Genomic DNA, 24850 nt, shown 5'->3' on the forward strand with positions numbered 1-24850 from the left:
AGAATGTACAGACAAGAGCTATGTTCAACATTAATGGATTAAAGTTAAGTATTCTAGCAGTTACCTCCTTTTTTCTAATTACCTTGTCCTGTTCCAGACCTCACGCCAGCCTGTGTGAGCTTAAACGCGTGCCTTTCGGCTTCCTCTCAATTTAGTGGGTTGGTCTCCTGCCAATCCACAACATTTTGGCGACGAAGCCAAACCGCGTTCGTAACTATACTGCCCTGATTTACTTGTGTAATGGCTTCACCACAATCTCTAGATGTACTGTCCGAATTTTATCGCTTGCAGAATCAGCAGACGCAGGCCTTACTGGATGCTCTTGGACAGCTCGTCCAGGGTCAACGTGCGATGCAAAACGATGCGGCAGCCGCCGCTCCACCGCTACTGCAGCCACAACACACTGTTGCACCAACTTTTCGTCCTTGTGATGCTGCACTGGAAAGCTGGACGGAGTGGTCACGCCAATTTGGATTCCATCTCGCCGCCTACAGAATTCAAGGTAATGAGCGGCAGCCTTTTCTCCTTTCCTCCGTAGGCATCCAAACGTACCGTGTGATAGTGAAATTATTTCCCCGACGCGAAGTAGCAACTCTGTCCTACGACGAAATTTTGTCTGCCTTAGATGCATATTTCAAAGAATCAGTCAATGTAGTTGCAAAAAGGTATACCTTCTTTCGGACAAAACGTACGGCCGGTCAAACAAATCGGGAGTGGGTTGCAACTTTGCAAGGCCTTACTAGGGATTGGGCTTTTGAGTGTCAATGTGGACTCCCTTATTCAGATACTATGGTACGTGATGCAATCACACAGAACGTTTCTGATGTTCGTATAAGGGAACATATTTTGAAACTAGTCAGTCCCTCCCTTCAACATGTGATGGACATATTGGATCGGCAGGACACACTTGACTTTGCACAGGAATCATTTGAAACTTCACCAGCCGTGTGTCACATTAACCGGCCCGCCGGGCGCGCTGCACGGAACAGTAAACAGCCCTTGTGCCCGTCCGCGCAGCTGCCACCAGGCTCTCAGCCACATGTGCCGTGCAGGCAAGCAAATGCAGTGCTCAAATCATGCCCGCGGTGTGCTACTAGACATTCGCGTGAGAATTGCCCGTCACGCCAGGCTATTTGCTTTTTCTGTAATAAAAAAGGACATGTTCAGAGTGTTTGCCAGAAAAAGCTCAGATCGGACGCTCACAACCATTCCAGGCCATTTGCTTCGCGCCAAAATCGGAATCGAACCAAGGATACTCAGACTCGCGAAACTTCGCCCATGGAAATTCATGCCACTCATTCCACTCCGCCCAGTGCCACTCTCTCTAACAGTGACTGTGTTCGTCCCACAACTAATGTACGTCGACATCGACGGAAATCCCGTCATGTCACAAGTGATTTTGTACCAGTGTCAGTTCACGTTGCACGAGACAGTTGCTCTTGTCGTCAGCAGGACAATAAACTTTTTGTAGACTTGGACATTAACAGCAAAGTGATACCATTCCAGCTCGATACCGGAGCTGCAGTTTCACTGATCAATCAAGACATGTACAAACAGCTGGGCACACCTCCGTTGTGTGCCGCAAATGTTAAGTAGTTATTCAGGACAAGCGATCCCTGTGTTAGGACAGTGCAGCCTTCTTGCAACATACAAAGGACAAACAAAACTTGTGTCATTGTACGTCCTTCGTTCTTCTTCTGCAGTGAACTTGTTTGGTTTAGATTTATTTCAGTTGTTTAACTTGTCTATAGTCAATCAGGTCCTATCAGTGAACCAGACTGTGCCTTCAGACAGTGTTTCTCGTCTATGTGAAGAGTTTGCAGACATTTTTGCACCGGGCCTTGTTTGCGCTAAGAACTATAAAGCACATTTGGAACTGAAAGTCAACGCGCAACCGAAATTTTTCAGAGCGCGCAATGTTCCCCACGCATTGCGTGATGAGGTCGCAAGAACATTAAACGATTTGGAATCACAAGGTGTGGTTGAACGTGTGCAGGCTTCTCTCTGGGCATCACCGTTAGTAATTTTGCCAAAACCTTCCGGAAAATTGAGACTTTGTGTGGACTTCAAGGCAACAGTGACTCCACAACTAGTGATTGCAACTTTTCCTTTACCCCGCCCGGAAGATCTTTTTGACAAACTGTGCCCGGTAAATATTTTTCGAAGTTTGACCTAGCAGATGCGTACTTGCAAATACCGGTGGACGAAGAATCCCAGCGCGTTTTGGTGGTTAACTCGCATCTTGGTTTGTATCGATTCAAACGACTGCCATTCGGGTGTGCATCCGCCCCTGCATTGTTTCAGCAATATCTGCAAACTGTTTTTGCGTCGGTCCCTACTGCAGCAAACTATCTGGACGATATTGTGATCTCCGGACAGACGGAAGAAAAACATTTAGCCAATCTCAGAACATTATTTCAGGTTTTGCAACAAAATGGTGTTCGCTTGCGGAAGGACAAATGTGTGTTTTTTGCTCGGGACTTACCCTACCAGGGACATGTACTCAATGCCCAAGGCATACATCCCAGTCCCGAGCACCTCCGTGCCATACAAGACTTGCCTTCACCGCAGAATTTGAAGGAGCTACAGAGTGTGCTGGGAAAAATTAATTATTATAACAAATATGTGCCGCACGCCTCTTCCATTTCAGCTCCGCTTCATCGCTTACGCCGTAAAGGTGTTCCGTTCGTCTGGACGACGGAATGCGAACGCGCCTTTCGCCAGTTGAAATCGGCGTTGCTTTCCAATACTTGCCTTACGCCATTCGATCCCCGGAAACCCCTTTTGTTGATGGTGGATGCTTCGGATTTCGTGATCGGTGCTGTGCTTGCGCACACAGATGGATCGCACGATCGCCCTATTGCCTTTGCATCCAAATTGCTCTCGTCTGCGCAAAGAAATTATTCACAGATCGAGAAAGAAGCTTTGGCTCTCGTATTTGGTGTTACTAAGTTTGATGATTTCTTGTATGGTCGTCACTTTACCATCATCACAGACCACAAACCTTTGACATCGCTTTTTCATCCGAACAAGCCTGTACCTCCGCGTACAGCGCAGAAATTCATTCGCTGGTCTATTTTCCTCTCACAGTACTGCTACGACATCTTGCTGTTGCTGAGGATAGAGCATTCGATTCCTCCGAACTTGCTTGCATGTTCATTGATGCGGAAACCGATGACGTGGTCGAATCGTTTCCTCTTGATTTTCGTCGTGTAGCTACAGCCACAGCTGCTGACCCTGTCCTTGCTACCGTTCTACGTTTTGTTGCTACGCAATGCCCCTTGTCAAAGTCACGGATTGGGGATCCGTTGGTTCGCCGATTTTTTGCTCACAAGGAGAAACTGTTTGTACGACGTGGTGTTTTGCTGTTGCGTTCTGATAATGATCAGTCCAGGGTCGTGGTCCCACGCTCGTTACAGTCCTCTGTCTTACGGCTTCTCCACCAAGGACATTGGGGTATAGTGAGAACGAAACAACTTGCTCGTCAGCACTGTACTTGGTTCGGAATTGATGCTGCGATTACGAATATGTGCTCTTCTTGCATGGCGTGTGCCGAACACCAATCCGCACCACTGCGGAAATTCTTTGCATGGCCAAAAGCCACTTCCACTTGGCAACGCTTACACATCGATTTTGTGGTCCATTCTGGAATGCTCGATGGTTGGTTGTAGTAGATTCATTCAGTAATTTTCCTTTTGTTGTCCGGATGTCTTCCACGACGTCATCTGCCACCATCCAAGCGTTATCTGCTATCTTTTGCATTGAAGGTCTTCCACAGACTATTGTTTCCGACAATGGCCCACAATTCATGTCCGCAGAATTTCAATCATTCTCCAAGGCCAATGGTACTCAACATCTGACGTCCGCGCCGTTTTCGCCACAGTCAAACGGTGCCGCTGAACGATTGGTCCGGACTTTCAAGTCCCAGATGTTGAAGTTGAAAAAGTCGCATTCTCGGGAGGACGCGTTATTGCTCTTTTTGTCTTCGTATCGCTCTCAGCCCCGAGATGGTCGCTCGCCGGCTGAGTTGCTCCACGATCGTCATCAGCCGGCCGGTGTGGCCGTGCGGTTAAAGGCGCTTCAGTCTGGAACCGCGTGACCGCTACGGTCGCAGGTTCGAATCCTGTCTCGGGCATGGATGTGTGTGATGTCCTTAGGTTAGTTAGGTTTAATTAGTTCTAAGTTCTAGGCGACTGATGACCTCAGAAGTTAAGTCGCATAGTGCTCAGAGCCATTTGAACCATTTTTTTGATCGTCATCATCGAACCTTGATGTCTTTGCTACATCCGCCGCATCAGCGGCAGCCACCTGCTTTTGCCCCAGGCGACGTTGTCTACTACCGCCACTATCGAGGTTCACGGCGTTGGCTTGAAGGGCGCATTCTTCGCTGCCTCGGACGCGCTCTGTATCTGGTTTTGGGGGCCTCTGGTGAGGTGCGTCGGCATCTCAATCAGCTGCGCCTCCGTCGTCGCACGGGTTCTACCGCTCCCCATCTGCTTTCAGCGACGGTGCCGTCCGGTCAGCGCCCTGGGGACCCATCTACTGGCTCACCTCAGCCCCAGGTGTTACCGACGCTGCCTTCCATTTTGCCCCATGGCGGCGCGCCGCCGCCGCCGCCGCAGCCTGTTCCCCCGCCGGCGACGCCCGCAGTGGACGCGTCGCTGCAACCGGCGGGCGCCTTCCGGGGTCACGCGCCGCCGATCGCTTCCCGTGCCCAGTTGTCCTCCGACATGGAACTCTTGCCCGTTCCGGACCATATGGCGTCTTCGCCCGTCGGGTGCCCCGGCCCGATGGAGGTCGACCCTTCGGCCCCTCCTGTCTCTCTGCGGGCGCATACACCGCATGTTGGCGTGCTCCCCGGAGCAGGTTTTCAGGCGTTTCCTAGCTCCCCTCTGATCGAAGGGCAGGGTGCGGGTGGCACAGCCTCGCCTATTGTTAGGCTCCCCACCTCGTCGCATACGTCAACATGGGGTCCTCCCCACGGCGGGCGGAAGCCTTATGCCACAACCGTGCGCCGATTTGCGGGGGAGGAATGTGGTGTCACCGCCAGACACCACACTTGCTAGGTGGTAGCCTTTAAATCGGCCGCGGGCCATTAGTATACGTCGGACCCGCGTGTCGCCACTATCAGTGATTGCAGACCGAGCGCTGCCACACGGCAGGTCTAGAGAGACTTCCTAGCACTCGCCCCAGTTGTACAACCGACTTTGCTAGCGATGGTTCACTGACAAAATACGCTCTCATTTGCCGAGACGATAGTTAGGATAGCTTTCAGCTACGTCATTTGCTACGACCTAGCAAGGCGCCATTATCAGTTGCTATTGATATTGTAAAGAATGTACAGACAAGAGCTATGTTCAACATTAATGGATTAAAGTTAAGTATTCTAGCAGTTACCTCCTTTTTTCTAATTACCTAGTCCTGTTCCAGACCTCACGCCAGCCTGCGTGAGCTTAAACGCGTGCCTTTCGGCTTCCTCTCAATTTAGTGGGTTGGTCTCCTGCCAATCCACAACAATCCCCCCCTTGTCTGTATCACAGAGGAGTATTTCAGACATCAGTCTCGGAAAGGCATTTGCCAAGAGAGTTATATGATTCCCTGTAGAAACTAAATTTTATTTAATTCACCAGCAACACTCGGAAAATGATTGTTAAATACTGTACATATATCTGAATTATCACTAACAGAAATATTTTTACTACGAACTGACTTTATATCGTCGACCTTGTGCTGCTGACCAGACACTTCCTTCAGAACTGACCATATGATTTTAATTTTATTGTGTGAATTAGCTATTCTATTTGAATACCACATACTCTTTGCCTTACTAATAACATTTTAAGCACCTAGAGGCAGTAGCTTGATTGTGACTACTTTTAACATTTTGATATAATTCCCACTTTGCTCTACATGATATCCTTATCCCACTAGTCAGCCACCCAGGCTCCCTATTACTGCTAGCACCCCATTTAGAATGTTCTAAAGGAGAGCAGATCTTAAAGGGTATGAGAAATGTGTTAAGGAAAGCATTATATTTATTATCTTGTTATCAGCACTATAAAAGTCCTGCCACTGTTGTTCCTTGACAAGGTTTAAGAAACTCTGTTGCTGTTGGATTAACTTTCCTACATTGTTTGTAATTATATGTGACATTTGTTTGAGTACAAAAGCCTTTTAGTGTTAAAATTTGTGCATCATGGTCTGATAGGCCATTCACCATCTTACTAACAAAATGCCCATCCAGTAATGAAGAATGTATAAAAATATTGTATATGGCTGTGCTACTGTTACCTTGCACCCTAGTTGAAAAAAAACAACATTCTGGATCAGATCATATGAATTTAGGAGATGTACTAACATCCTTTTTCTTGCACCATCATATACAAAATTTATACTGAAGTCACCACATATAACTAATTTATGTTACTTCCTATAAAGTGAACAAAGACCCCACTCTAGCTTGAGCAGAAATGCTCTGAAGTCAGAGTTAGGGGACCTATAAACAACAACAGTTAGAAGTTTAGTTTCACTAAATTCAACTGCCCCTGCACAACATTCAAATATCTGTTCAGTGCAGTGCCGTGGTATGTATATGAACTCAAATGGAATACTGTTTTTTACACACATAGCCACTCCCCCACCCCACAAGGATCTCCGTGAAAAACAGCCAGCTAATCTGTAACTTGGTAAACTTGTCTACTTGGAAACATGAAGTCCTCTGAAGGTGAGCCCTTAGTTGGAGGGACTTCCTTTAAGCAGGTATACCTATCAGCTGACTTCAATCTAAAAAAGGTGCAGCTCTAACACCAACTACTACAGCAATTTTTCCATGCGTGATCCCACCACCACCCACTACACTGTCACCCATAAGCCTTGCCAGCCTCCCTTTCCCATTATTTAAGTGGTGCTCTGATATACCAATAATTTCAGAGTCAACATCTATAAGCAGCTCACTAACTTTATCTCTAATACCTCATATTTTGATGAAATATGCTAATTCCTTGTCTACTTGGAAACATGAAGTCCTCTGAAGGTGAGCCCTTAGTTGGAGGGACTTCCTTTAAGCAGGTATACCTATCAGCTGACTTCAATCTAAAAAAGGTGCAGCTCTAACACCAACTACTACAGCAATTTTTCCATGCGTGATCCCACCACCACCCACTACACTGTCACCCATAAGCCTTGCCAGCCTCCCTTTCCCATTCCTATTGAGGTGCAGGTCATGCCTTGTGAAACCTGGTCTACTGATAGACTCAAGCGGCACCACTGAAATGTGACCCATACCCTACGCCAACAGCGCCTTATCCAGCCCTTTGTTAACACCCCTAACAGCCACATTAAGATGAGGCTGATCATAATGCTGAAACAGTTGCACGAAATGCAAATTAGTGCCACCAATTTGAGTAGCTCTCTTTACCAGATGACCACCTACATCATATTCCCTGTCATTATGAAGACTGTTCCCTGCTCCACCCACTATCAGTACCTGATCCTTCTCTGTAAAATTCCTACATAGCTCTCCCACGCTGTCAGTCACTTGAGCCAGTTCTGTACTAGGCTTCACACTGCTGATGACCTGGTACTCACTCTCCAACACTTCCTGCAACAGCTGGCCCACACCTCTACCATGGGAACTACCTAGAGGCAGAACCTTCCTTTTTCTGTTAGACTTTGCAACTGACCTAGGCCTCCTAACTGCTGAGGACTGCTGTATGTTCCCTATATCTACAGCTACAAGAGGCTCCTCTCCATTCAACTTTGACAGTTGGTCACATCTATTGCATATACGCAAAGTATAACTGTCTGAATACCTCCTTCTCCTAGCTGCCTTCTTGCCAACTGCCAGTTCCCATTCCCCACCACCCTTCACCCTGCTCAACCTATCTAGTTCCTCCTTTGCATGTTGTAACTGTACATGAAGGGCACAGATCTTACGCTCCTGCTCCTCTATCAACTTATTTCTATGATTCTTCAGTTTCTCCCAGAGTATTTCTTGCTCGGGTGTACTGCTGGTTCATAGTGTCCAACGGGCACAACTATGTTCGTCAGCGCACCGGACGATGGCGACATGTCTTATCGCCGAAATATTGTGCCCGTTGCAGACTATGCACCAGCAGTACACCCGTGGACTGTTCGAGCAACTTATTTCTACTACAGCCTCTGCATTACCAAGAAGCCCACTGCGTTCCCCCCCCCAATGAAAATACTTCGAACGACTCCCACACCGTAACCCACTACTCACAAACCTTCGACAGAGCCCACACTTTTCATTCATGGTAAAATTTTACAGTCACTGAAAAAAAACTATACACGCTACCTAAGTTGTTAATTTACGCCAATAGAGCTATTTATAGAACTAACAATAGCGGTCTCGAAATTCTCTGTCTACTAAGAAGGCAACTGCTTGTGTTAATACTACTACTCACAGCTAATACCAATACCAACAAAATTACAGAAAATTTCTAGCTAAAATCAAAAATTCAAGCTGCTACTGGAACACTCGAAGAAGTTAAAACACTGAATGAAAATATTACTGAAATGAAACAATAAGAAACATCAGCTGGAAACTAAAGCACGAAATTTACTAAACGACTTCAACGCACAGAAAACTCTAAAAAACACAGCGAGCGAACGTTTCCAAAAGTTTATTAAATTGTTATTTCGCCGCAAACAGCACGAAACACCGATGAAAACTATTAAATTTAATAACTGTATAACAGCACATAAAAAGCAGACTAAACCTGGCAAAAAGGGCATTCTTGGCCACGAGAGGTGTGCTACTGTAAAAAATAGGCCTTAATTTGCAGGAGAAATTCCTGAGAAAGTACGTTGGGAACACAGCATTGTACGGTACTGAAACATGGACTGTGGGAAAACCGCAACAGAAGAAAATCGAAGCATTTGAGATGTGATGCTACAGAAGAATGTCGAAAATAAGGGAGGCCGATAAGATAAGGAATGAGGAGGTCCTCTGCAGAATCGACGAAGAAAGGAATATACGGAAAACACTGACAAGAAGAAGGTGGATGATGATAAGACACTTGTTAAGACATTAGGGAATAACTTCCGTGGTACTAGAGGGAGCTGTGGAGGGTAAAAGCTGTAAGGGCAGACAGAGATTGAAATACGTCCAGCAAATAATTGAGAAAGTAGGTTCTAAGTGTTGCTCTGAGATGAAAAGGTTGGCACAGGAGAGGAATTCGTGGTGGGCCACGTCAGACCAGTCAGGAAAATGTTGACTCAAAAAGAGGAAATGGTAAGTGGCAGATACAAATCCTACGACTGACTGACTGATGCGGGAACAAATACCGAGACTTCCCGACAGAGAGAGTGGTCAGGGTCGAGTCATTCTTTGGCTTCATACTGTACAGGAGAAGCGGACGGAAGACTCGGTTTTTCTGAAAACGTAAAGGACGTTATACTACCATCACTATCATTCGCCTAAAATGTGTGGAACTCTCAGTTTCCGAGTTGTTGTGATTTAACATCTGTAACAGACATGGGAACTACTTAACATGATAATTCATCTGTAACAGATATGGGTACGACTTAACATAATAATTCAGTGGACAATTTTGCCAAGTCTTATTCGATATACATTGAACGATTTTATGTATGCCTATCAACTGTCTTCATTTGCAAATCCTATGGAGACATCTGGGCCGGCCGGAATGGCCGAGTGGTTCTAGGCGCTACAGTCTGGAACCGCGCGACCGTTACGGTCGCAGGTTCGAATCCTGCCTCGGGCATGGATGTGTGTTATGTCCTTCGGTTAGTTAGGTTTAAGTAGTACTAAGTTCTAGGCGACTGATGACCTCAGATGTTAAGTCCCATAGTGCTCAGAGCCATTTGAACCATGGAGACGTCTGATGTCATATATGCAACGTGGAATACATGGGGAGTTGGGAGCCCTTAGATGGCAAATTCGTGGTTGCTGTCCTTTTTCGTGTTGCTTGACCTGTATTACTGACACTGGCTCTATACCATTACTGTTCCTTCTAGTCGAACTCTGGGGGGCTATTACGCGTTCCGTCTGAATGGTTGAAAAAAATGTGGGTACTCCTCACTGTGATAATTCAACGGATAGTCAAGATTTTCAAAGCAAAATTCACTGTTATCAGTACACTGTTTAGATGTCTTCCTCCTAACTGAAGACAGGTGGGGTGCTGTTCTGTACTACAACCACAGTCGGCTGCGGCTGACGTGGGGCGTGAATCACATAACTGTAGTCTACCTCACATTGAGCAACGTGCTGATGGACTTTACAATGAAATGAACAGCCTTAGCTGCTTACAGGCGTTGACATACGTCAACGGGGACAGATGAAAATGTGTGCCCCGAACGAGACTCGAACCCGGGATCTCCAGCTTACATGGCAGACGCTCTATCCATCTGAGCCACCGAGGACACAGCGCGGCTGCAGGGATTTATCTCCGGCACGCCTCACGCGAAACCCACATTCTCAACGTATTGTCCCGCACTACATTCGTAGTGCCCCCGCCCATTTCGCGGGAGGCGTGCCGGAGATAAATCCCTGCAGTCGCGCTATCCTCTGTGTCCTCGGTGGCTCAGATGGATACAGCGTCTGCCATGTAAGCAGGAGATCCCGGGTTCGAGTCACGCTCGGGGCACACACTTTCATCTGTCCCCGTTGACGTATGTCAACGCCTGTAAGCAGCTAAGGTGTTCATTTCATTGTAATTTCATTCTAACGAGCTGCATGGTCACCGATGGTATCTGTTCTTTCGGACATGTCCGAAAGAACAGATAACATCTTAGTATATATGATGGACTTTAGATTGTGTATTACGGCCGGCCGCCGTTTCAGACTCTGCGGGTGATTGCAGTTCAGTTTTCCCTTTTGAAATGTCGTGTAAAATTATGGTATTGACCACTATTCTCATAGAAAATACCATAGTTTCACGTTTATGTATTTGCTACGTTCCATATGGGGATTATTCGACATGTAAATAAGTGTAAGTGTGTCATTCTCAAAAGCTACTTGCCTGAATACATCTACGTTCGCATGTTTCACTTCTCTGTGATGACTAGTTTAGTCAGTGCCAATGAAATAGCCACCGTGCATTCCACACACGTAAATTATCGTGGCAGGTTTTACGAACATAGTACTCAACCCCACCTTTATTTTTGCTTCAGAGCCATCACACAAGTGTCCGCCGCCAGGAGGACGAAAGTGCATCTCTAGATTTTTATGTTCCAAGCAAAACGTGTGTGTGGGCTGTAGTTCGTGTTCAGCTTGCATGAATTGTTACTCCCTGTCATTAGGGTGAAGTACAAGTGTGCTTCCTGCATTTTTCTAGTTTCCTGTCATTTTTACTCAGGTCATACGGACCGTGGTTGCAGTGCCGTCACAGTAGCATATTAGTTTTGGAAATCGGAACTTCTACATTCCATTTCGCGTTAGGTTATCGAATCGGTAGTATGTGCGAACCGTACTGTCAAATCAGGGAGTCTGAAAGAGGGCGCATTATTGTAGGACACAGAGCAAGACGAGATCGGTCAGGTCGCACCGCCCAGACCCCTCCCCCCCGGAGAAGATCGACATCTCATCCGATTGGCAATTCGGGATGCAGGATGTAGGACAGATCTGCGTCCTCCTCGGCTCTGGCGCAACAGTGGAACTGTGGAATACATCGGACACTATCAGGGGTGAGAGTCCGTCACCGTTTATTACGTCGTGGGTTACTTGTGCATCGTCCACTTCTCCGCCTACCTTTGAGGGACTTGCAGAAACTTGCTAGCCGGCAATGGTGTATGGGGCGACGTCACTGGGGGCAGAAATGGCACGAGATAGTGTTTTCGGACGAATACAGGTTCTGTTTGTTTTGAAGTGATGGCCGCATTTTGGTTCGCCACGGACAGGGGGAGCGGCATCACAGTGATTGCCTTCGCACAGGACATACGGCGCCACCTCAAGGCCTCATGGTGTGGAACGTTATTGGGTACAACCACAAATCACATTTGGTGCGTGTCCAGGGCACTACGACCAGTGTGACCTACGTGAGTGGCATCCTATGACCTGCAGCCATACCCTTTCTGCTCAAATCCCTGGACGCTATTTTTCAGCAAGACAATGCACGACCACATATTTGTGCACGAATACATGCCTACTTGGTGTCACAGAATGCCAGCTTTTTGCCCTGGCACACCAAATCACCAGACCTGTTACCAGTCGAAATGTGTGGGATATGGAGAAACAATGAGTGCAGTGTTCTGGCCCGATGATAGCCACCACAGATGAACATTGGAACGAGAAGAATCCAGCACGGATGGCTATACCACGGGACGCCACTCATGCCGTATACACATGGCTGCCATCAAGCATGGAAGAAGTTATCAGGGCCTATGGTGGACCCTATGCCTGCTAGGCAACAGGACACACGCTGAACTGTAGTGACTGAAATACTAATCATTTCTGCAGAACATAATAGTGTTCATGTCCTCTGAGTATGAACGTCCTATCTCTAGTCGTTGAAGGTGTTCTTTTTTCTGAACGTGTGTTTACATTTTAGCATAGTTTGTCACTACAACAGCAAACTTTGTTAGTACAATACTTTTTCATTCATCGTTTTAGATTAATCGATAAATTCGCTATATGAACAATTATGATTGACATCTCTTGATCACAAACGCATGAACGAAATTTGTAATTTTCTTAATTACTGAAAAGTATAAATCATAGCTGAAATCAGACGCACTCAAGATAATAAACCATATTTTTCAGACGATCTCAACTGTAATCTAGTCAATCAGAATACAGTGTGTCAATTCACATCATTTGCAATTAAAATTAGCATTTAAGTCTACAGTTTACATTTTTTGCACAACACATGCACACACACAAACATACAAACAGTTTACACTTTTTCAAAATGGTTCAAATGGCTCTGAGCACTATGGGACTTAACATCTGAGGTCATCAGTCCCCTAGAACTTGGAGCTACTTAAACCTAACTAACCTAAGGACATCACACACATTCATGCCCGAGTCAGGATTCGAACCTGCGACCGTAGCAGTCGCGCGTTTCCGGACTGAAGCGGCTAGAACCGCTCAGCCACCGCGGCCGGCACGCTTTTTCAGGTATATACCTTTTTACAATAAAATCAGTCATCATCATCATCATTTTTCAATGATTTCATCTTACATGAAAGTTTAAAACGACCATGCTGAGCAAATAAACATAGCTTATGTTGTTTAATAGAAGAAACTACATGGTGTTTTGAATAAATTACATAATGCATAGGTATTTTACCTTCCAAATTTAACACACAGTGCCAGTAATCATAAATGGTTTACCTATTAACACAATATTGTTTTGTACACTTTGCTCTGCGCACCGAGCGAGGTGGCGCAGTGGTTAGCACACTGGACTCGCATTCGGGAGGACGACGGTTCCATCCCGTCTCCAGCCTTCCTGATTTAGGTTTTCCGTGATTTCCCTAAATCGTTTCAGGCAAATGCCGGGATGGTTCCTTTGAAAGGGCACGGCCGACTTCCTTCCCAATCCTTCCCTAACCCAAGCTTGCGCTCCGTATCTAATGACCTCGTTGTCGACGGGACGTTAAACACTAACCGCCCCCCCCCCCCCCACTTTGCTCTGCACATTGTGAGTCCAGTCTCAGTCTTGACTCCACACGTTTGTTCATAGACGGACAAATTCTGTAATAAGTTTACCACTTAATACGTCTGTCACTAACCCAACCTCTCTTACATTTGAAAAATGAAATCTTATGATTAGAAAAGTTTTGCCCATATGACAATGAATACGTACATAGACAACTGGTTTTGGCAATTCGAATTTATACTCTGATAATCTACATTATCAACCATTGTGTCACTCAGTGTAGTGCACTATCATATAGTCATAAGGTGAATATTGTATCTGATATTTACAGGAAAACTTGAAGTATTAAAACTTTTATGGATCTCTTTCACGATATCCTCATAAATATTTGGAATTGTAGTGTGATAAATTACGCTATCAGTGTAGCACGGTTTTATGTTGTTTGCCGGAAACTTGTTCAGTACCTATCCATAACGGCACTCCAAAATAAAGGTGTTCAACGTAGCCAAAAGGTCATTCTTACAGCGATGCTTTTGTGAAAAACTACATCAACCTGTTCACTTCAATGTTAAAAGTAACACTCGTCTGAAAATTGGTTTGGAAGTTAATACAGCTTCTCCATATCTGCCTTCCCAAGTCTAATCTTATGTCCTGCATTTTTTACAAGTTTGCATTGTGTATCCAGACACACTATCATTCTACAGTTTGGAAAAAGTTTTCACAAAATATGTGCTTGAACTCGTGCGTTTTTTCTTGTGCATTGGTGTAAATGTACGGCTTCATTCAGGGAGCTTACGCAGATGATAAAGTTCGAGGAATCTTTCTTGAAACCATTTTATGTTGTAAACATTGTTTTAGTTTTCTGTAACGAATAACATCGGTATATCATATAAGCTCGCTTAGATTTCTTCTGTCAGGTGGTAGTGAGACAGGTCTGAATAAAAATAGTGAATATTGTTCCACAGAAAAAATAGTATTACAGAAAAGAATACTAATTTTCAGCTGTCTGGAATGATGTACAGGCGCAGTGCGCCCGCCTGGTATGCAGTGGTTGCGAAACGCGTATAAACACTTAGGGATTAGGGATCACAAGCAAGCAAGGGACACATTACCACAGCCTGTGCGAGACAGAGCGTCAGGAGCACCTGATTCACCACCATGATGTCATTGCAAAGGAGGCGTAATGATATTCTTTTAAGGAGCCAGCATGGAGCGACTACACGTAAAGACTATGCACCAATCCCTTTCAGGCTGTAAACCTTGCAAAAGAGAACGCTCTGACGCTCTGAAACTAAACATTAGCTCAGCAGAGAATGCTGACAGGCCCGAAAAACTGGAGAACATTCGGCCACCCGTGCAAGGGAATCACTTCATCGATCATTATATAAATCTCTCCTTCTTTCCAAAAATGGTTCAAAAGATGGTGGTGGTGGTTAGTGTTTAACGTCCCGTCGACAACGAGGTCATTAGAGACGGAGCGCAAGCTCGGGTTAGGGAAGGAGTGGGAAGGAAATCGGCCGTGCCCTTTCAAGGGAGCCATCCCGGCATTTGCCTGAAACGATTTAGGGAAATCACGGAAAACCTAAATCAGGATGGCTGGAGACGGGACTGAACCGTCGTCCTCCCGAATGCGAGTCCAGTTGGTTCAAAAGGCTCTGAGCACTATGGGACTTAACATCTGAGGTCATCAGTCCCCTAGAACTTAGAACTACTTAAACCTAATTAACCTAAGGACATCACACACATCCATGCACGAGGCAGAATTCGAACCTGCGACCGTAGCAGTCGCGCGGTTCCGAACTGAAGCGCCTAGAACCGCTCGGCCACCGCGGCCGGCTCCAAGCTAGTGTTTTCACCATATCTAGAAATAGGAAATTCTTATCGTCCTTCACCGAAAGTGCTAATTTGCATTGCGTTATGGTCGAAACAGAGTGTAGCTTAGAATGAATTACGAAGGGCTTTCAACAAGTAAAGCAACATTTTTTTTCTCGAAGAATTTCGGTTGAAAAAATGCGGGATTTTGTTGTGGGACATCGTGGAATATTCCCGCTTTAGTCCCCGTATTTCCATGCTCCCAACTCGAAGAGTTTGCAGCCAGATAGATTAGTTCTTCACTCAGAGATGATCTGCGTGGTCCTCATTTTCGGTCAGTCACCATTGTAACTAGCAGGAAAGGCAGCTCACAGAGTTGAAGTGTCGACGTCGCCTAACTCCCCCCCCCCTCCCCTTTCCCTGGACTGAAGCGCCTAGAACCGCTCGGCCACCGCGGCCGGCTCCTTCTTTCCACTCAGTGATCAGTTTTTGGTCATCACTGATGCCGACAGAAGGCCAGCTCCATTAGCTGCAGGATAAGCGATTGTCAAATGACGAACTGCCGCCACTTGCTGCCAGTTGGCAGTCCACAGCCATTTGGCGAGGGAAAGGGTGGTGGCGGGGGGGGGGGGGGGGAGTTATGCGACGACGGCACTTCAACTCTGCGAGCTGCCTTTCCTGCTAGTCACAATGGTGACTGACCGAAGATGAGGACCACGCAGATCGTCTTTGAGTGAAGAACTAATCTATCTGACTGCAAACTCTTCGAGTTGGGAGCATGGAGGTGCCACCACTCTTTGGCAGTGTGTATACAGACATACCGGCTGTACACTGGGACAACCAATCGGGCTGTCCTGCATGTCGCTGTTGGGACTTCACCTTCTCGCGTGAAGTGCCACCAGTTTTTATAACTACATGGAAATACGGGGACCGAAGCGGGAATATTCCACGATGTCCCACAAAAAAAAAAAAAACCAGCATTTTTTCAACCGAAATTGTTCGAGAAAGAAATGTGTTGCGTTTCTTGTTGAAAGCCCTTCGTAATTCATTCTAAGCTACACTCAGTTTCGACCATAACACAGTGCGAATTAGCACTTTCGGTGAAGGACGATAAGCAATTCCTATTTCTAGATAAGGTGAATACCCTAGCTTTGAGTCACTATCGTATAAAAATGATAACCGTAAATAATGTAAATAACTATAAATAATGGAAATACCTAAAAATGAGTGTAAACTGAACATCATAATTGTGACTGATGTTCATACACTCCTCCCTCATTAACCTGAGTTATTTTTTCCGATGGCAGTTTAGTTTGTTTGCAGTTGCTCAGATAGTGAAAAACTTTGTACGATATCCCTTGTTGTAGCTAGGCCACAATGCTCAAATGTTCGAACAAAGAATGCAAAAACATTGTACATAGAAAAAATTGTGCTAAATTTTAACCTCCAAGAGTACTTTTGTTTTCCCTTCTCATTTCGTCAGTAATATACTGTTCGTACTTCATCCAAGATAACTTAGCGAGTCCACATGTATCATCTCTTGGCAGTCCTGGTTGGACTCTGTGTTATGGGACACTGGACTTCTCTCTCCCTCCCTCCCTCTCTCTCTCTCTTTCTCTCTCTCTCTCTCTCTCTCTCTCTCTCTCTCACACACACACACACACACACAGAGTAAGTGATGGTACTCACAAGCATAGCATGTTTGTGTGTGTGTGTGTGTGTGTGTGTGTGTGTGTGTGTGTGTGTGTGGTGTGTATGTGGGAGCGCGCACGCACGCATTTCAGAGACAAATATTTTACATAACTGTCTTTGACCTTGGTGGCTGTGAAGATTCCGTAACACTTTTTTTTTCTGCATATGTTTGTATTTGACGCCATTTTTACCCATACTAAGCTGTGATTGACTGGGAGGGGGAATGGAGGGAAAGAGGGCAGGAACTGTCGCTTGATGACGTCATGGAGAAAGGGGCTGTGGCATCGTCACGAATGTAATAGAAGTGTGCCAGAACACCCACTGTAAACATAGTGCACCAGGGAGAGCAGGTAGGTTACACTGCTTGGCCTGTGTAGAAAAGGATCAGATACCGTGAGTACTTTTACATTATAGACACAAAGCGTACATGAAGTGATTTATCATGTTCGTCGAAAACGGATGAATACCGACTTCCAGGATAAGAGACTCGGTGCTTATGTCATCAAACTGCTTGAGGCTCTTCATCGGCCTGTAAGCTGATAGTGTATCACGTGTAGGTAACTGGAATCGTTGCCAGCAAATGTAACCGATATCAAACGTGAACACTGCAAAAGTGATATGCAATTCACCAAAGAAGAAGTTTCAACCCATCTAAATAACAGGGGGTGTGTTTCGTGTCTCTTGCAATCATTCGGAAAACACATTATTGTTGTTGTGGTCTTCAGTCCTGAGACTGGTTTGGTGCAGCTCTCCATGCTACTCATCCTGTGCAAGCTGCTTCATCTCTCAGTACGTACTGCAGCCTACATCCTTCTGAATCTGCTTGGTGTATTCATCTCTTGGTCTCCCTCTACGATTTTTACCCTCCACGCTGCCCTCCAATGCTAAATTGGTGATCCCTTGATGCCTCAGAACATGTCCTACCAACCGATCCCTTCTTCTAGTCAAGTTGTGCCACAAACTTCTCTTCTCCCCAATCCTATTCAATACCTCCCCATTAGTTATGTGATCTACCCATCTAATCTTCAGCATTCTTCTGTAGCTTCACATTTCGAAAGCTTCTGTTCTCTTCTTGTCTAGACTATTTATCGTCCATGTTTCACTTCCATACATAGCTTCACTCCATACAAATACTTTCAGAAACAACTTCCTGACACTTAAATCTATACTCGATGTTAACAAATTTCTCTTCTTCAGAAACGCTTTCCTTGCCAATGCCAGTCTACATTTTATATTCTCTCTACTTCAACCATCATCAGTAATTTTGCTTCCCAAATACCAAAACTCATTTATTTTCTTTAATTGTCTCATTTCCTAATCTAATTCCATCACCATCACCTGATTTAATTTGAATATATATTTCGTTACCCTCGTTTTGCTTTTGTTGATGTTCATATTATATCCTCCTTTCAAGACACTGTCCATTCCATTCAACTGCTCTTCCAAGTCCTTTGCTGTCTCTGACAGAATTACAATGTCATCGGCGAACCTCAAGGTTTTTATTTCTTCTCCATGGATTTTAATACCTACTCCGAATTTTTCTTTCGTTTCCTTCAATGCTTGCTCAATATACAGATTGAATAACATTGGGGAGAGGCTACAACCCTGTCTCACTCCCTTCCCAACCACTGCTTCCCTTTCATGCCCCTCAACTCTTATAACTGCCATTTGGTTTCTGTACAAATTGTAAATAGCCTTTCGCTCTCTGTATTTTACCCCTGCCACCTTCAGAATCTGAAAGAGAGTATTCCAGTCAACATTGTCAAAAGCTTTCTCTAAGTCTACAAATGCTAGAAACGTAGGTTTGCCTTTCCTTAATCTAGCTTCCAAGATAAGTCGTAGGGTTAGTATTGCCTCACGTGTTCCAATATTTCTACGGAATCCAAACTGATCTTCCCCGAGGTCGGCTTCTACTAGTTTCTCCATTCGTCTGTAAAGAATTCGCGTTAGTATTTTGCAGCTGTGACTTATTAAACTGTTACTTCGGTAATTTTCACATCTGTCAACACCTGCTTTCTTTGGCATTGGAATTATTATATTCTTCGTGAAGTCTGAGGGTATTTCGCCTGTCTGATACATCTTGCTCACCAGATGGTAGAGTTTTGTCAGGGCTGGCTCTCCCAAGGCTGTCAGTAGGACTCAAAATCAGGAGGGTGTTGTCGTAACACCTGCTGACGAATGGTTGACTGACAAAAGAAAAACTTGAATCCGGTTGCCATTATGGAAACTTAAGTAGTGTCTGTTTGTACCAGAGAGTGCTAAAAAGTATTGCTACCGAAATTTGTGTATGCAAACTCTTAAACCTTTCTAACAAAACAAACGTTATCAACATCCTTCATATTTCTTATTCATGTCTACAAATTAACACAGCCACCCAGACGACGAACACATTTCTCTCAGCGAGAGACCAGACTTGTTGACAGCGTCACCTTGGAATGTTTGACTTTGTTGACGGAGACACAACCTCACCTCTGCCTGCACCGCTTCATCACTGTCAAAGTGAAGCCCTGGAGGGTGTTCTTTAAGTTCTGGAAACAGATCAAAATGGGATGGGACGAAGTCGGGACTGTACGGAGGCCGCTCCATGTCGTTGAACCAAAGAGGCCGGACTGTTGAAGATGTCCAGTGCTCGTGTGTGTTCGAGCATTGTCAAGTTAAAGGAGAGGGTGCTCCGTGCGTGGACGAATTCGAATTCGGAACTCGGATGTAGCACGCTGTTTCTCACGCGCATGCACAGTGACGATAGACGCCGCCATGTTACAAGCTACAATTTTGAGCCCTCCAGCGGCAGAGGGTTGGAACTAGTGTCAGCGAAACGGGAATGTCGGCCGAGTTATATCCGTGGCATGTAACACCTAAACCGATACTGCGAACAGAGTAAAAAATCCGGATGCATTACATTTCAGCAAGCCTTCGTATCTTGCAGTGAATCACGGGATAAATACACTACTGGCCATTAAAATTGCTACACCACGAAGATGACGTGCTACAGACGCTATATGCAAATGATTAGCTTTTCAGAGCATTCACAAAAGGTTGGCGCCGGTGGCGACACCTACAACGTGCTGACATGACGAAAGTTTCCAACTGATTTCTCATACACAAACAGCAGTTGACCGGCGTTGCCTGGTGTAACGTTGTTCTGATGCCTAGTGTAAGGAGGAGAAATGGGTACCATCACGTTTCCGACTTTGATAAAGGTCGGATTGTAGCCTATCGCGATTGCGGTTTATCGTATCGCGACATTGCTGCTCTCGTTGGTCGAGATCCATTGACTGTTAGCAGAGTATGGAATCGGTGGGTTCAGGAGGGTAATACGGAGCGCCGTACTGGATCCCAACGGCCTCGTATCACTAGCAATCGAGATGACAGGCATCTTATCCGCATGGCTGTAACGGGTCGTGCAGCCACGTCTCGATCAGTGAGTCAACAGATGGGGACGTTTGCAAGACAACAACCATCTGCACGAACAATTCGACGACGTTTGCAGCAGCATGGACTATCAGTTCGGAGACCATGGCTGCGGTTACCCTTGACGCTGCATCACAGACAGGAGCGCCTGCGATGGTGTACTCAACGACGAACCTGGGTGCACAAACGGCAAAACGTCATTTTTCCGGATGAATCCAGCTTCTGTTTACAGCATCATGATGTTCGCATCCGTGTTTGGCGACATCGCGTGAACGCACATTGGAAGCGTGTATTCGTCATCGCCATACTGGAGTATCACCCGGCGTGATGGTATGGGGTGCCATTGGTTACACTTCTCGGTCACCTCTTGTTCGCATTGACGGCACTTTGAACAGTGGACGTTACATTTCAGATGTGTTACGACCCGTGGCTCTACCCTTCATTCGATCCCTTCGAAACCCTACATTTGAGCAGGATAGTGCACGACCTCATGTTGCAGGTCCTGTATGGGCCTTTCTGGATACAGAAAATGTTCGACTGCTGCCCTGGCCAGCACATTCTCCAGATCTCTCACTAATTGAAAACGTCTGGTCAATGGTGGCCGAGCAACTGGCTCATCACAATACGCCAGTCACTACTCTTGATGAACAGTGGTATCGTGTTGAAGCTGCATGGGCAGCTGTACCTGTACACGCCATCCAAGCTCTGTTTGACTCTATGCCCAGGCATATGAAGGCTGTTGTTATGGCCAGAGGTGGTGGTTCTGGGTACTGATTTCTCAGGATCTATGCACCCAAATTGCGTGAAAATGTAATCACATGTCAGTTCTAGTATAATATATTTGTCCAATGAATACCCGTTTATCATCTGCATTTCTTCTTGGTGTAGCAATTTTAATGGCCAGTAGTGTAGCTATCGACTCTTTTGGACTTAGAACCCGAAGGGCAAACATTCCGAAACTCTTGATGGCTACACATACGGCAATGAAGTGAGCGTTGTGCCCTCGGAAACGTTTCCATAATATTCTCTAGGACCATTAAATGGTATGAATGACTCTAGCAAACGAACTGTATGAATCTATCCTCAAGTGCAGATGCATGGTGTACATTATGTTTGCAGGGAGAATAAGAAATATAAGAATGATAATGTGGCTCATTATACGGCTAGAAATCATCACCTCAAATCTCTTATTTGCTGTTAAAAATGCATCAGGATTGGCCAGGAGGGGAAAGCAGTAAGTACCTGTTGAGGAGAAGAATAAAACATACGTAGTTTAAACTGTATGAAGTTTTAATGCCATAAAGAAAGGCAGGCCTGGAGAAGCCGCCGAGACTGAATGGGCAGCTGCCTAAGAGAGCTGCCAGCAGAAGAGAGCGAACGGCGTGTCCGCTCCCGGCAGCTGGCCGCGGTTCCGCCCCCACTTGAGCACCTGCAAGCCTCCCTATTGGTCGGTCAGATCGTAAGACGCGTAGATCGGTAGCGTTATCTCGTCAGCAACACGTGAATTTAGCTGCTGGTGGTTCAACAGGTAAGTTTCAGAATGGTTCTATCCGGTTGTGGGCAACGTGACTGAGACGCTGCAGCTTACTGCTGTAACGGCGACCGGAACGATCCCGGGGTTGAAGTGACGGAAAGCGCGGCAGGACCCGCGGAGCGGCCAGCGAACAACAACACAACGAGAGAGGACGGACACGACCAACGGAGGACAGAACGAACAACAACAAGATCGAAACAACGGAGTCACAAGAAAACCTAACAACCACGTTCACTCGTGCACAGAACAAGAAAGTAAATAAGCTGTCTAGGGCGAGGCGATGTGTCCAGAGTCGCGGAGACGTAAGCAAGATTAAACTGGCTGGCTGAGCTTTTTTTCTTTTCTGTATTGTGATTTTACACCTAATACAAAAGGTGGGCTGGCAGCAGCAACATTACGCCGCTCTTCATCCACAGTTAGTACAAAAAGACACAATGAAGACACAGAATAACAGAACATAACGGTGGACAAAAAACACTAGACACAGTAATTAAAAAACACGAAGCCGTTCACAGGTGTAGAAAAACAAAAAACTGTCAGCACTGTACACGAACTCCGATCATTGAGATGACACACGTGAACGATGGATGTGGGCGGCGAAAACACTGAAGCACAAACACGACGGCTCACACACAAACTGATGGCGATGGTCTCCGGTGCGCGAAAGTTCACGTGGCGTGTGGGAGTCTGGCGACCTGCCAAAAGGGGAAAAAGGTGGGGGAGGTGGGAGAGGGGAGAGTGTAGATGGCAATGGCAGAGGAGATGGGGGGAGGAAAGAAGGTATGGGGGGGTAGGGGAAGCCCGGGGGGAGGAGGGGGAGGAGGGGGGAGGAAGGGAAGAGGGACAGAAGGGAGAGAGGTGCCCTACGGGAAAAACACAGGATGTGGAAGAGGAGGATCAAAGTTGATAGCATGGGTAGATGGAGGGGTGAGGGCATCATCAGGGAGTGGGAGCTGGTGGAAGCCACCTTGGGAGAGGGTATGGAGAGTGGAGAGATGGAGAGCAGGTGGAATGTGGGACTGGCTAAGCTTTTTTTTTTCTTTATTGTTATTTAAACACCTTACATAAGGTGGGCCAGCAGCAGCATACTACGCTGCTCTTCAGCCACAAGTTTGACAATGAAAATACAAAGGAGACACAGAAGATACTGAACAAAGTGGAGGGAAAAAACAGTAGACACAGAAAACAAATGACATGAAGCCGTATACACTCGACGAAAAAACACTAAAAACTGTCGGCACGGCGCACAAACACTGACGACTTCGACAGTACAGGTGAATGAAGGAGCGTGACGGCGAAGAACACTAAACACAAACACGATGTCACACACACGAGAAACTGATGGTGATGATCTCAGGCGCACGAATGTCCACTTAGCGTGTGCGAGTCTGGGGACCTGCCAAGAGGAGAAAAAGGTGGTGGGGGAGGGAGAGGAGAGAGCAAAGATGCCAAGGGCAGAGGAGATGGAGGGAGGAATGAAGGTATGGGGGTAGGGGAAGCCTGGGGGTGGAGGGGGAGAGATAGAGGGGGGAGGGAAAGGGGAGAGAAGGGAGAGAGGGTGCCAATAGGAACAATCACAGGAAGAGGGAGGGAGTATAAAAGTTGGTAGGAGGGATAGATGGAGGGGAGAAGGGCATCATCAGGGAGGGGGAGCTGGCGCACTGGCTGAGCGAGAGGCAGGTGCTTAAATGCTCTATCGGGGGCGCCGCTATTGGCTGCTGGAACCACGTGTTCCACTATGGCGCCCTCACACTAAATGCGGACCAGGAGGCGCGTGCCTCCACAGCATACGGCGCGATGGTGCAGAGACCTCTAGGGGTCTTCGACGTCCATGACGTCTGGCGGGGATTCAGATTCCGCAGCGGGCGGTACCAGACTTACCGCCTCGCAGAAGGCACTGACGAACATAAAGTGAAAAAATAAAAATCAAACTTTATACTAATAAATGCATTCAGTATCGGCCCTCACTGTACATCGCTATGTGAACACTACGAAAAGCATATTATATCAGATGTTGGAAAGCCTATGGGGCCAACAGTTTTATAAAGCCATAGAAACCAATCATTACAACACTGAGATACTTTCAGAACTTGAAAACCTTACATGTACTGAGTGCGATGATTAATCTAGTTACAAGATGTTCTTTGTAATAATTTGACACGGCAATCAAAGCCAAGAATAAAGACAGAGAAAAGACGATATCTTTTAGATGTAACTCTTGCGGTGAACACTTACGGTTGATAGGCTTCACTTTCCGATCCTAGCGACAGGCTCAGATTGCTGATCTCGAGTGGATCCAGTGGTGGCAGCGGCCCAGCCCCATTCCTCAGAATTTCACGCAGTGTCACATCGATGAACTCAAAGAACTGGTCACTGAAGCCCCGGTCACTCCCCAGCAGCAGCGACGAGCCTACATGAAGAGGCTTGGTCAGCTGTTACAGTTGCGTTTTAACATGTGAAAGCTTAAGTTACTGCAAGCATAGTTTTCTCGTCATCGAAACATTCGATTTTTGTACAGGGTATAGTACAACCAACAGTGAAAGCTAAGACGTGTAATAGTATGCTATAGTACAATCATGTATTCAGCAGACCTTGATAAATGCATCCGGTTTATACCGTCACTACCTAAATGCTACGATCGTTTCAGGAAAGCTATAATTACCACAGCTAGAAAACATATCCCTAGGGGGTTTCGAAAAGAATACATCCCAGGATGGGATGCAAAATGCCACCAGCTATATGAGGATTTTACTAGTAGTGGTGACCAAGAAATAGCTGATGACCTCCTCCACAATCTAGATTCCGCAAGAAGACA

At 46.1% G+C, this 24850-nt stretch overlaps 1 protein-coding gene across 1 annotated transcript in view; it reads right to left on the bottom strand.

Moving 5' to 3' along the window:
• LOC126234261 (uncharacterized) overlaps positions 1-24850 on the bottom strand; it is a 105483-nt gene that overhangs the window by 40128 nt on the left and 40505 nt on the right. Inside the window, exon 3 of the mRNA XM_049942953.1 lies at positions 24271-24445. Coding sequence (XP_049798910.1) covers positions 24271-24445 — 175 coding nt within the window. The remainder of the gene's footprint in view (positions 1-24270; positions 24446-24850) is intronic.

The sequence above is a fragment of the Schistocerca nitens genome, chromosome 2, assembly GCF_023898315.1.
Source record: "Schistocerca nitens isolate TAMUIC-IGC-003100 chromosome 2, iqSchNite1.1, whole genome shotgun sequence".
NCBI lineage: Eukaryota > Metazoa > Arthropoda > Insecta > Orthoptera > Acrididae > Schistocerca > Schistocerca nitens.